Source organism: Pseudorasbora parva, chromosome 4, assembly GCF_024679245.1.
Source record: "Pseudorasbora parva isolate DD20220531a chromosome 4, ASM2467924v1, whole genome shotgun sequence".
Classification (NCBI taxonomy): domain Eukaryota; kingdom Metazoa; phylum Chordata; class Actinopteri; order Cypriniformes; family Gobionidae; genus Pseudorasbora; species Pseudorasbora parva.
Window position 1 is genome coordinate 21,650,961 of NC_090175.1, and position 14,439 is coordinate 21,665,399.

At 39.0% G+C, this 14,439-nt stretch overlaps 1 protein-coding gene across 2 annotated transcripts in view; it reads left to right on the top strand.

Moving 5' to 3' along the window:
* stox2a (storkhead box 2a) overlaps window positions 1-13,842 on the top strand; it is a 69,649-nt gene extending 55,807 nt beyond the window's left edge. For both annotated transcript variants that reach the window (XM_067441299.1, XM_067441300.1), the window contains exons 2-4: window positions 2,288-2,440; window positions 4,967-7,493; window positions 10,058-13,842. In XM_067441299.1, coding sequence (XP_067297400.1) covers window positions 2,288-2,440; window positions 4,967-7,493; window positions 10,058-10,259 — 2,882 coding nt within the window. In that variant the 3' untranslated portion in view covers window positions 10,260-13,842. The remainder of the gene's footprint in view (window positions 1-2,287; window positions 2,441-4,966; window positions 7,494-10,057) is intronic.
* The last annotated feature ends 597 nt before the right edge of the window (window positions 13,843-14,439 follow it).

Consider the following 14,439-nt stretch of genomic DNA (forward strand, 5'->3'; position numbering starts at 1 on the left):
TTCGCTTAGTCCATTTAACTACACACACATATTGCAGAAAGACATTTTTTTGTGTAAGGACTCGGAGTATGAGCGGATTGCGGTTATATCCGCGGTTCAGGTGCATTAACATCCCAAACATTGCAGGTGGATGAGAGAAATCGTTAATATGTTGATTTTAATAAAGACGCGGAACTCTCATATCACGCTAAAACGCAATGAATGTGTCGTTCTTTAACTTTCGTTTTCAGCTCATGTCGAGATCCAAAGACCGCAATGCGAGAGAGAGAGAGAGCGGGCGGGCATCAGCACTGGTAATATCATTTAATATCGCTGTTTTTAAATGAAGACAACTGTGTGTTGAGCTTCAGGATGCGACGCTGAACATTTAAGTTTCATTTGCGGCAGTACACGCGTCAGCTGAGGAGATACGCGCGACTCCAAACACATGAACGCGATGGAGTTTGCAGCTTTGCACATGGATCACCGTCATTGTGATGTGTGTGAAATCTTTAATGAGACTTTATATATCCTACTTGATAATATCTTCGAAATGCACCATTAATGTTCTCAATACTAGGCGCAACAAATATCAGAACAAGCTGTAACGCGCGCGCGTGTGTGTGTGTGTGTGTGTGTGTGTGTGATGAGCAGCGCTCGTGCTTTCAGAGCTCAGAGCTGCGTGCTTTCATTGATTTGTGTAATTTAAATATCACACTTTAATCATATTTATAGCTACTAACTTAAAACAAGCTGTGTTACAATGATGAATGATTAGCTCAAAGGATCAGCATGTGTGATGTACTTTAACTGAATTAAACATATCTCGCGTTTGATCACGTTCTAGCGGTTATTCCTCCGTGTGATGTATAGGTTGTCGACCCTGGTTTATGTAAATGTAATTTTGCCAAAATATTTTTTTTTGTTTTGTTTAGCAACCTACTTCAGTGTAGCTAATATGTGACGATAGCATCGCGCTTAACACGGAGGATTTGAAGTTGTGACCACCTGGTGCGGGTGGATGGTTTGATTCTAACAGCTGATTCGGTGACGATAGAGCTGATCCGCACATCTCTTGCTCCAAGTTAACCTGTCCAATACATTTTGCTTCAGTAAAGGAGTAAATAAGACAGTAAATGCTTATGTCATGCCTGAGCTGAAGCTGATACATGAAAGTTAAGTTGCACAACATAAATACAATGTTTAGTTATTTATATTATTTATAGAATATTTATAGAATATTAGAATATTTATATTATATAGAATTTATAGAATATTTATATTATTTATATTGGCATTATTGTTATTTATATTACTACTATTTAGATTTATTGGTTGTAGGTTTAGTTTTAGATTGAACTATGTTTACCTTTTTAAAGTAATTTGAAATAGATTTTTATTTATTATAATATGGCAATTGTATGCATTAAAATTGTTTAGTTTCACAGTTATTAATGTATGCAATTTCAGCAATAAAACTTAATTTTTCTAAAAAGAAGACAAATTAGATGTTAATTTTAAGATACGCGTCTTAGTGTCTCTTATTGCTCTTTAATAAAGAAAAAGTAATTATTATCCGATTAATCGATTAATCGATCGATTAAGTGGTAGATTAATCGATTACAAAAAGAATCGATAGCTGCAGCCCTATTTCTCACTATTAAACCTCATAGAGTTTGTAACTTTTAGGAATACAGGTTTGTCACAGACATTCTAATCTGCATAACAGCATGTGCAGTGCTATTTTATTTACAGTTTAATAACAATATGAAAGCATCTAAATTTAAATAATCTGCAAATAATAGTGGATATTCTTATTTTAATAATGAGCTGGACAATAGTGGGTAATACATAAATGACATAAAATATTCTAATTTTGTATTGAATTTCTATTTTTTATTATATTACATTTATTTATTTTTTTCATGAAAAAGTGCAAAAGTATAATCTCCTAGATGTATTATGTGATATAACATGTTTGATTGCTCTGAGCTGTGTTAAATCTAGTAAATCAAATATGCATGGGTGCTTTTTTGGGATAAGTATTTTTTTATTTTGTTGCTTGCTTGTTTGGCAACTGATTGGTCCTCAAATGTCACCTTTTTAATGCAACCCAAACATGTTCTGGTAAAGTAGGACTGAACATTTTTTTTGTTCTCTCTCTCTCTCTCTCTCTCTCTCTCTCTCTCTCTCTCTCTCTCTCTCTCTCTCTCTCTCTCTCTCTCTCTCTCTCTCTCTCTCTCTCTCTCTCTCTCTCTCTCTCTCTCTCTCTCTCTCTCTCTCTCTCTCTCTCTCTCTCTCTCTCTAGGCGATGTATCTCCAATCAGTATGTCACCCATCAGTCAGTCTCAGTTCATCCCACTGGGAGAGATTCTGTGTCTGGCCATCTCAGCCATGAACTCTGCCCGCAAGCCTGTCACACAAGATGCGCTGACGGAGCACCTTGCCACCTGCTTCCCGGGTAGCCCTCCAAACACACTTATGTACTAGGGCTGGGGGTGGAATCATTCCACCTAACTATCATGATTTTTTTTATTCTTATTCCGGAATTGATATGAATTCATATTAAATAGCTTTATTTTAGTCCTTGCTTATAGACAAGTTCTTAGTCCTTGCTTATTTTATTTCAGCAGAGGGCGATATGTGTTGTATTGGTGAGTATCAAATGCCGTAAAATCTCTTACTAGTGAACACGAGAACTTGGTGTACGGAGAGACATGTACAGATACACGACCTTCATATACCCATAATGTATAAGTGTATCATTCAACTTTTCTCCATGATCTACAGTTAAATGTCTAGAGCATTATTGGCACCCAAGTATCATGCTAGTATCAAATCTGGAGATAGGTGTCCCAGCCCTATTATGTACACACACACACACACACACACACACACACACACACACACACACACACACACACACACACACACACACACACACACACACACACACACACACACACACACACACACACACACACACACACACACACACACACACACAACACTCAACAGACAAATAAGGAATGACATATATAACATCAAAAAAGACTTCCAGGTTCATTTGCATAATCCTTGTCATTGTCATAAAAATATGATATATAGTATAATATTTATAGTATCATAATTATAGTGCCTGCTAAATTCCCATTTCGGACTAGCCAAAATAATTTTATACCAGCCAAATTCCCATTTTTGGACAGGCCATAATCAGTATTTTACAGGCAAGGCATTTACATTTAAAGTAATTTTAATTTGTAGAATGAAATGGAAAATATTCATCACAATCAAAAATGTTATTTCTTTTATAAATACATATATTTTAATATACATTTTATAATAGTGTTTTGGAGCAAACTTGTTTTCTCACAAATAACAGACATTTTTGTTTAGCGGGAAAAGTGTTAAAGGGATAGTTCACCACAAAGGAAAATTCTGTCATCATTAATTCACTCTTAAGTTGTTTCAAACCTGCATGCGTTTCGTTCTGATGATGGGCACAAAAGATGGTATTTTGAAGAATGTTGGTAACCAGACATTGAATTCCATAGTATTTTTTTCCTACTATGTCAATGGCTAACATCCTTTAAAATATCTTAATTTGTGTTCGACAGAAGAAAGAAACTCATACAGGTTTGGAACAACTTGTGGGTGATGACAACATTTTCATTTTTGGAACTATCCCATTAATATTATTTCATGGTACTGGTGGAAATAAAATTGATGAAGACTCAGTTTCAGGAACAGTTGAATGTCCAGAGCTATTTTTTTGTTTTTTATTGAACATTATTTTTAAAAATCTCTGTAGAATGACCCTGTTGTACACCTTATGTTTCCCAGCTATGTTCAGAGAAACCAGTCAATCAAAGTGCAAAGTGTGCAAACTTCACCTGAATAGTCTGTCTGCTTCCCCTTAAAGAATGAGTGGGGAAAAAAAGAAAAAAGGAACAGAGGCTCTTGGTTGCGTCATGTTGGTATGGCAACTACCACAGTATGATGTAATGGCAGGCAACATTTAACCCTGACTAGTTACAGCTTATCTGCTCCTTTATCCGCTGTGTGTGTGTTTCTGTGATTGAGAGTGTTGAAAAGCTGATTTGGGTGAAGTGAGGACTTGAGTGCAGCAAGGACACCATGTACCCTGTAGTGCAGTCTACCATGTTGGTGCTTCCTGTCTGAGTTGCAGACAATGTTTACTTGGTTTACACACGTGGACTCAAAGAAACGTCCACATTATTTAGTCATGTCACAAATCTGATGTGTGTCTTTGAGTGCTTTTGAGCCATTTTAATTATATAAAAATATATTTTTATAAATAGTATTTAATATATTAAAAAGCAAAAACAAAGTACATAACAGTGGTTACCAAAATATCTTTGGATCACTGATGTGAAATATAAAATCTAAAAAGGAAAAAAATATCTACACTACTTAAAACTGTTGGTAATTGTTTGGTAGTTTCTTACAGATGAAGATTTTATTATTATTTTTTATTTTTAATCTTTCGTCGTATGATTTAATCATATGACAGAGGACCCCTTTGGTAAGTCACATAATGACAGTTTTCATCTTGTTATTACGCTGAGGGTCTTACAGACGTGATGATGAAAGATGAGGTAATGGCTGATGTGTTGGGATTGGCGGTGACATAAATCAGCAACCAATGCTCTTCTTTTGATTGGTTTACCGTAGTTATTTGAGTGATTACACCTGCTCCTGGTTAATGGCATTTCAGAGCTGTTTTGGATAATGCTGACATCTACATGAACTCACTAATCTGCAACACCCCCCAACTGAACTTTACCCCCACTCTGCATCTTAGTGTTTGCCTGTTGAGCTATTCCTTTGAAAAATTCATTCGTATTGATTGACGATTTATTATACCACAAATGTTAGCCACATATAAAACATTGTGTCAGCACTAACATTTAGTTTGCTCTATGAAAATTATTATGAAATTTACATACGGTTGTATTTTCTTCAGGTGTACCCACTCCGAGTCCAGAGATCCTGCGGCACACACTGAACATGTTGGTACGGGAAAGGAAGATCTACCCCACACCAGAAGGTTACTTCATTGTTACTCCACAGACCTACTTCATCACCCCGTCCCTCATTCGCACCAACAGCAAGTGGTACCACCTGGACGAGCGGCATCCAGAGCGACAGCAGCAGCAACAGCAACAACAGCAGCAGCAGCAACAACAGCAGCAGCAGCAACAACAGCAACAGCAGCAACAACTTCAACAGCAACAACAGCCGCCACCTCAACAGCAATGCACATCACCACAGTCTGGAACCATCACTCCCTCCACCTCTGGCTGTGTACGAGAAAGGCCTAACCCTAAGAACCACTGCGACTCCTATAATGCCTACCGCGATGAGGTGCCCAGCATTCATACCTCCACAATTCAAAGAAAATCCCCAAAAGAACCCAAAGGAGATCCCCCTTCATACCCACAACCCCCACCCCCTCCACCTGCCATTCAGCACCCACCTGACCCCACCGACAAGAGCAAGAGCATGACCGCCACCTTCTCTTACAAGACAGACACGCTAACCAAGAAGAAGGAAGGCAGTGGTGGGGGCAGCAGTGAAAGGCAGTCTAAGAAGTTTGGGCTGAAGCTGTTCCGCTTGAGCTTCAAAAAGGACAAGACCAAACAGCTGGCCACCTTTTCAGCACAGTTCCCTCCAGAGGAATGGCCCTTGAGGGACGAGGACACACCGTCAGCTGCAGCGATCCCTCGTGAGGTGGAGATTGAGATCATCCGCCGCATCAATCCAGACCTGACAGTGGAGAATGTGGCCCGTCACACAGCTGTCATGAAGCGGCTGGAAGAGGAACGAGCTCAGCGCTGCAAGGCCAGCTCTTCTGCACAGCACAGTGCCCGCAGTCGACGCAGCCGAGGTCACCGGCGTGTGCCACATGGGAAGTCGCGTTCGCACAGCAAGACGCGAGCTTCTCGGGGAGACCCCTCAGAGGGCTCCAATCTGGACCTGCCAGCAGTCAGCCTGGAGAGGGACTACCGTTTTTTCAGCCATTCTCTGGTGCGCTCACCAAGAGAGGGAATGTATACGGTGGAACGCAGAAGCGGCGGTGCCTATCTTGTCCACAGCAACCCCAACATTGCTGAGTCACACTTTCCTGTCACCCCAGAGTGGGATGTTTCGGGGGAACTTGCAAAGAGGCGGACAGAGATGCCTTTCCCTGAGCCTTCGCGTGGGACGTCACATTCTAGAGTGCACCGGAGCCACAGCCACACTCAGGACCGCAAGTCACGCAATGAGCGGCCCGATAAGACTAAAGAGCGATCACGTTCTATGGACAACTCCAAGGGCCCGCTGGGAGGTGGGAGCTCCACGCTTGGCACGGCTGAGGATTACGACCGCAGTCCAGATGACAGAAGCCGATACTATACTGACGATGGGACACTAAGGGCCTCCTCTCAAAAGGCCCCGCACTACTCATGCATCATGTTTTCTGCTGCCAAGTTTAGCTCTGAAATGTCTGTACTTGATATAGGCAAAATGAGTTTGGATGAATCAAGGCTCTGTAGCCCTCTAGAACGGAACAAGAGCAGGGACAGCCTCCCAGCCTACAGTGACCTGAAGGCCCTGTCGCCAAAGCCTTTAGCTGATGACTACTTTCAGTGCAATACATCGAATGAAACAATCCTTACTGCCCCGCTGCCTCTGGGCAAATCTGACCATGACACTTTAACCCCATCTGACGGAATCCACAAGGGCTCTCCAGCTGACCGGCAGACACCGCACCTCACCTCTCCTCACCCCTTGGAGTATAAAGAGGACTCGTCCACCAAGGGGCACAACGGTTCTGGCAAACCCACACCGAGCCAGACACCCGAGCCTATGCCCAATGGACGTTTGATACAGCACCAACACACCACTGACCCAGGGGGCGGAGGAGGTAGTGGTAGCACTGGTGGCGGGGTGGACAAGAGGAAAGAGATTTTCAGTAAGGACACTTTGTTCAAACCGCCACACAATGTTTTGACTGTGAGCTATGTGGACAGTGGCTACTCAAAGTCAGGCACTTTGCGTAAGACTCCGCATATGAAATCATCCGAGGTCCTTGACACTCTGGAGACCCAACAGCCACCTAACTCCACCCCTTTGTCTGCTTCTGCCCCAGCACCTACAGGCACAGAACAGGGTGTTCCCTCCACATCTGAAGCTGCTTTTGACTATTACAACGTGTCAGATGATGACGATGAGGAGGAGGTAGAGGAGGCCTCCCATAAAGAGGCGGCCCCAACAGAAACAAAGGGGCGGGCAGGGGCCGGAGATGGTGGCGGAGGTGGTGGGACCATGCAGTGGTTGCTTGAACGGGAGAAAGAGCGGGATTTACAGCGGAAGTTTGAGAACAACTTGACTCTGCTTAGCCCTAAGGAGAGCGAGAATAATAACAGCCAGAAGACTGCTCACTCGGCAAGGCTGGACAGCATGGACAGCAGTAGTGTGACTGTAGACAGTGGGTTTAACTCCCCTCGGTAAGTACTTCATGGACAGAAGATTCTACAAATGAAAACCCATATTTGACTGAACATTGTCAATTTTTGATCGTGCATCAATTTATTGTCATTCTTCTGTTCTAACCACCCCCATCCCAAAGTAATCTTGATAAGTCATAAGATTAAACTGATATTAATATAAATTGCTAATGTGTCAGAAACACCTTTTCTTTTCTGACATAGTCTGTGTTTATGTCTATTGTCTGGTGTTTGACCTTTTTGTTATATGTCATTTTTAACTAGGCTGCACCTATTAAATGTTTAATTTGATGCACATGCCATAGGGTACATATAATTTTGTATCCCATCTTATACTGAGGTGTATAGCATGGTTTATCCATTTTCCTTTGTCAAGGCCACAAACCAGCACAGACAGCCTTTAAGTGGGTTTCCCAGGGCTTTGTATGTGTTAGCAAGCCCTTTATGAGTGAGAGGGTGAGGACTTTTTTCAGCTGCTAAAAATAGACCCCTTGTGTCTGTATGACTCATTCAGAGGGATATGGCAGGAGTAGAATAACTGAGAGAGCCTACATGTTCTGCACGTGTGCTGCCTACAATTCACTATAAGAAATGCACATAAAACAAAGGGCAATGTACCTGTTAATATGAAGGACATTTCTAAATTGGTTATTCACAGTTGTTTTGCTGATATTTGCATTGGGGTTTATGGTTGAAGGAAGTGTCTGTAAACTGGTACAGGTACTGATAATTTTCTGCCAAAATATTATGGTTTTCTTACAGTATAGTGGAAGTTTGTGTTCTAGCTGCTCTTGCTGATCCAGGACTCTTTTTGACCTAATAATGACATACTACTGACCTCATTCTTTGACCGATAAGCCAGTTCTTGAAAAGCAAGCTCTATACCGAAAATCTTATAGAAAACCTCTTTTAACGAAACTTTGTATTCAATTTGTAATGTTTTGAAAATGTGTGCAATGCAATTAACCTATATATTATCAGTTCCATGTATTGATGATAAAAGTAAAGGCACTTAATATACACAGCGATGGAGCTATTTTGTCACTCCCGCATAAATTTGAAGACCTTTTATCTGAGAGTTGCAGTAAAACTGTGCTCTGTCCGCGCCATATGCTTAGTCGGTATGTCTGAATTAATTGCTCCAAAAAGCTTACGAGACAAAATTCCACAAGACTCATTTTAAGACCCCCAGCAGCCCCTTGACACACATACTCACACACACTCACACACACAAAATCATTCACTATTTTCTGGATGACTCATCACATTAGTGGTGATGTCATTCCACAGCTCCTGGAAAAACACCAGCATAGCTCTTGTGCATAGACACAATTTAGTTTGTGATTTAATGTGTGGTAGTAATGCAATTACATGGAGTGGGACATGCAAAAAACCACAACTATGCACTTTTTCTATGCAGCTCGGATGTTAAATACATCCTATCCAAAGTTTAACCTTAGTATTTAAAGGAATAGTTTCCCCCCAAAATGTCATCTTGTAGGACTTTCTACAGTGTCACACTAAATTTGCTATATTGTTTGATTGCTATTAAGATAAAAAAAAAAAACTATACAAGTATTGCTAAATTAGATCTGACTCAAAATAAATATTCAGTTATGAATATGACATCATGCTTCACCTTGGAGAGTGATTGTGTAGATTTTCAGTTAATAAAGATTACAATTACAGTCTGTTTCCCACAACACTATGATACGGACTCTTTTATAATACTTTGGTGCTTTGTGTCCTTTTTTAATTGTGTAAGCTTCAATATCTGCCTATTGTAATTTCATTGACAAGAGCAGGGAAAACTTTTAGTTTTTTGCCTTTTTTTTCTGTGGAAACACGTAACAATATCCCTACATATATGTTACATATTGCTTTCTTATGGATGGCGTTCAGTCGGGTTTTGGAGTGAACATGTTATTCTTGTCATACCATTGTAAGATCTAGAGCATTTTTGGCCTGCTAAACGATCCTGCAAACCAGAGTAAAGCCATATAGGGTGAGGTAGTGAATTTTCTCTTTTTGAGGACTTGTGTTATTTATTTAGAGGTGGACAGTATTTAAGTATTTTTACTTTCCAAGTCATTTTGTTTTTCAGGTATATGTACTTTATCAGTGTTCTTCTTTGGAAAACTTTTACTTCACAACATTCCAAAACATAATATTGTGCTTTTCACTGCAATACATTTAATATTGAATATTATTTAATACTTAATTATTAAAAACGTAGTACAAGTAAGAAAGTACTACATGTTTTGTGTAATTAAGTATTAAAGGAAACAACAACTTTTATTTATGAAATGTAGTTCAGTAAGAAGTATGACATATATTATGCTTTGGAATGTAGTGAAGTAAAAGTTTTCTAAAGAAAAACACTGATAAAGTATAATTAAAAATGTACTTGAGTAGAAAGTAAATATGCTCCAATACTGTTCGCCTCTGTTTATATATTTTTTTTAATGCTTCAAAATAATCAGATATCTTGTCTTAAACCCCGCTCTTTTTTTCTTTCCATTTCTTCTTCTCTGGTCATTTTCCCACATCTACCACTTCCTCAGCACACGGGAGAGTCTGGCGTCCAACACCTCAAGCATCGTGGAGAGTAACCGGCGACAGAATCCGGCCCTGAGTCCAGGCCACATGGGTACCACCAGCATCGGCCCCCCATTCAGCTTCCGTGCAATCCCAGAGCCCCCTACCACGCAACCTGAGAAACTGCAGAAATCCCCCAACTGCCTTGCCTCCATCACCAGCGTCTGACATGGGCCCATCTGGGTTGACGTAGGATCAGGGTGATCTGCAATGTTGGGGTGCCTAAGTGCAGGAGGTTGGGTGACTCCCTCCATCAAGCACCTCGACTACATGGGGACTGTTAAACCCACAGGCATGGCTTCCAGAGACTGTTCCCACAGCATCAAAGGTCACTGCAAAAAAAGAGAAAAGGGGAAAACCGGATAAAGGAAATATCTCATAGGATTTACCTTCACAAGCAATTAATCAGGAAATTCTGCAGTCGGAATCAACCGTTGTTTTCAAAATAGGCTTGAAGTAACTGGTAATTTAACTATGTTTTGTTTTCAAGAGTATATTTTGTCAGTCACAGACTAGAGATCATCCAGCCAATGGATTACGTTTGCACGCATTAAGAAATAGATGCTGATGTGCTGGTCAAAGGTATTAAAGATTTGTGATATCGGTATGCAGTACAAGTTTAAAAAATGAGGCATAATTGCTCTCATCTGAGCAACATTTAATTCATGAAGTTGTATAATATTCCTCAAAATAAACTCATTTCTCATGACACTGTTAGCTGCATCGGTAAAACAATAAGAATCATACTCATATGCTTATTAAAAAAAGTACATAGACTGAATTAGTGAAAATTCTCATTCTGAAATTAAATAATTGTTTTTTTTGTTTTTAGAAAAAGGACTATTGTTTTTTGTTGTTTTTTTTAAAAACCCAAACTTATTGCGCATACAATGACTTTGTATGCAACTTTACACTAGTTTCATTAAAGTTAATATTTAATCTCAGGTCATGAACAGTTAACTCTCCTAAGAAGAGGTAAAGCATCAGTTAGTCTGTAATCATGTTTCTGTGGATCGTTTCACCAGTCTTTGTTTTTTAAGGGAATAAAACATATTCTCGGTAGACAAAAATATAAATGATTTTAATTTAATATTTGTCTAAGTTTAATTCAGATGTAGATTATTTGTATTATGTTTATTCCCTTTTGAAATAAAAACAGGTGTGTGTTTTATGCCAGTGTGAATACGATACCAAGTCTCATGAACCTGGACACTTGTGGATGTCATTGTTGGTTTGGAAACATGCTTGTCTTCTGTGTAGCTTGATGGCTCCATTTGTTGTCACGGAAGGAGGAGGATGTCGGGAATCACAATGGCGGGAACACGGGTGTTGTGTCCAAAACATCCAAAACACTCCAAGGAAAGGTCATACAGTTCTCTTCCTTTTGGGCCGATGGGATTCAGAGACTTGGCCCTTTTGCTGCTCTGATAAAACCTTTATTTTGAAAAATGTTCTTACTTGAGTTGAATCCAGACCACTATGGTGTTTTATTTTCAAGTTTGTTTTCCTTGGGAATTGAGCTGGTTTTGAATATCACTCGAGCCATGTCCCTGACCTAAATGCAAAATATGGTCAATAGATGACATGGTTACAAATATTTAAAAAAAACACACATTATATGTATATTAACAATATTCTCAACCTTATTTCAATAAATGCTTCTTTTAGGTTGGAACAACTGATTCAGTGAAAGTATGTACAAATTATTTGCTCCACTCCTATCAAATGTCAGAGATGAACATAGATTACGTTATATTTGGACCTGCCTGTGTTATATACAGTATAAGGCTCAAATCCATTAGCAAAGGCCCCTTTTCCAAGATTGAATTAAACATTAAAATACTTGCTTTGAACATTTGGACTATGGCTTTAACTGTTTGGCGTGCCATCTCAATGCACCAGAACTAACGGTCTTGTCCCTTCTGGCAGTAACTCGTGAGATTTGGGGAAAAGATCAGAGCTCATGTCACATCCATTGGTGCTATTATGTGGTGATCCTCCCTTTTTAGCCTTTATTTGCTTCTTTTCCCATACCCTCCACAGTTTCATTGCTTTAGGATAATTGTTCAGGTGGATATCCTCCTGTGGGACTTCTTGTTAACCACTTTCAGCTCGCTCCCTCTCCCCCGACTATTATACACACACACACACACACACACACACACACACACACACACACACACACACACACACACACACACACACACACACACACACACACAACACACAGAAACACACCTGCAATCAGCCATGCAAACTACCCTAAACCCCACACACATGCACATAACTAGCTACCTCCACCACCTGTGTAACAACAAGGTAGGGACGTGTACAGATTTGGATTCTTTGCCTGTGGAACACAGCGCTATCAGCCTCTTCTCTGTGAATGTTGACAAGGAGCGGCGGACATTGTAACTAAGAGGACTTATTCTAAAGTAATCAGTATTAAGTGCTGTAGTTTCAACTCAATTTTCCTCAGTTTTTGACAGAAGTGTCTTTTGCTTATTTGCAAGTTGTGTATAAATCTGTCTAGCACCACATCTACAAAAGATTAACAATTTTATGTTTCCCTCTGGTTTTCAGTTCTCTGCTGCCCTCTTTACATGAATATTTGATTCATGATTTCAAGCCCAGTGAGTAACCATTCAACTCTAGTTTGTTGAAAATGCATCTGGACAGAAATCAAGGGACTACATTCTATATTATAAACAAGCACCTCAACAGATACAATATATAAAATGAATCATGTCAGGCATCCTCCAATCCCAAACGTTTAGCCCAAATCAAAAATAGTTCATCTGCCTTCTACTTTTTGGCAATTGGAAATGCTGATTACAATAGAATTGTTTTCAGTTTCCCACCTAATATTTGAGAGGACTGGCTAGGGTCCAAACAGCCTCTTAGACCCTGTAGTTGGAGGTGGGATGAAGATTGTGGAAAGACAAGAGCCTCATATATTAAATGGTAATTTTATATCATTGCTAGACATCACAGATGTACATCAGAGAGCTACATTAGACAGAGCAAGCACCTCATAACGTCAGCTCTATAAATAGATTCTTTCTCGAAACAGAACTTTACTTAAAACAATGATTTAAGTCCAGAAGTATATTTCAGTTTAGTGACAAATAAACCTCTGCAGAACTTTAATCACTTTTGAATGGTTTCTGATGGACGATACAAACACATCCTATGTCACAGGATGCATTTTGGGTATGTATCACATTTTGTGAAATTTAGTTTTAATTTCAAACACCACCCTCATCTGGTAATCTTTCCCCCCACTTTTTTTTTTAAAAATCGCGTTAGTTTTTGATAGACAAAAGGGAGTAATGCAGCCAAGACTGCCTTGTAAAAAACATGTTTGCACTGAAATGCCTGGCCTCTGGTTGCTGTTAAGTCCATCCAAGACGGATGCTTTGTTTATATTGTAAAATATTTCATATGAAATAAAAATGACCATGAAATGTCTTCCCTTAACATTATGGATTTTAGAACCACGTCAGACAACATTGTTTCTAAATGGTGACAGTGTACAGTATCATACTGTAAATGAAATCAATCTGCCATGCTTAGTATAACTTCAAAAGAAAACTGAAAGATATGAGGGATCTTTTTGTAATGTCTATAATATTTGAAAAAAGTCCCTATTTGTGTAGTAATGGTGTTTCATCGTTGTGGTAGTGTATGTGATAAACCCAGTTGGGAGATTGTGTTACTTTTTCAGACAATAAAATAACATGTTTGGTTATATGTTTTAACATTTCTTGTGTCTTGAAACCTGTGGAACGTCTAAGATTTAGGCTTTCATAAGTATTTTGGGTGGCACTTTTATATTATTTTTTAAAGTTTGGTTAATATAAACTAAGCAGCACATTTCTGTAATTTTTTATACATTTTTTAGACAAAATAATGTTAAGACTACAATAAGATCTCATTTAATCTATTAACATGAACTAACAATGAGCAATACATTTGTTACAATATTTATCCATCTTCGTTAATGTTAGTAAAAAATCCAGCTGTTCATTGTTTGTTCATGTTAGTTCAAAGTAATGTTAACAAATACAACATTTGATTTTAATAATGTATTAGTAAAGTGAAACAAAGTGCTGAAACTAACATTAACGAAGAATAATAAATTCTGTATAAGTTAACTGATGAACTAATGAAACATTATTGTAAAGTGTTGCCAATATATTTTGGTATGATAGTATGCGATTCAAAAAAGACTGTGAGAAGTGCATGACAGACATGTGAATTTTAAATATTACACTATAGAAAAAAAGTGGGGTTCTTTATGAGAACCCATTAGGTTTTATTCAAGAAGAAACATTAAATAATTGTA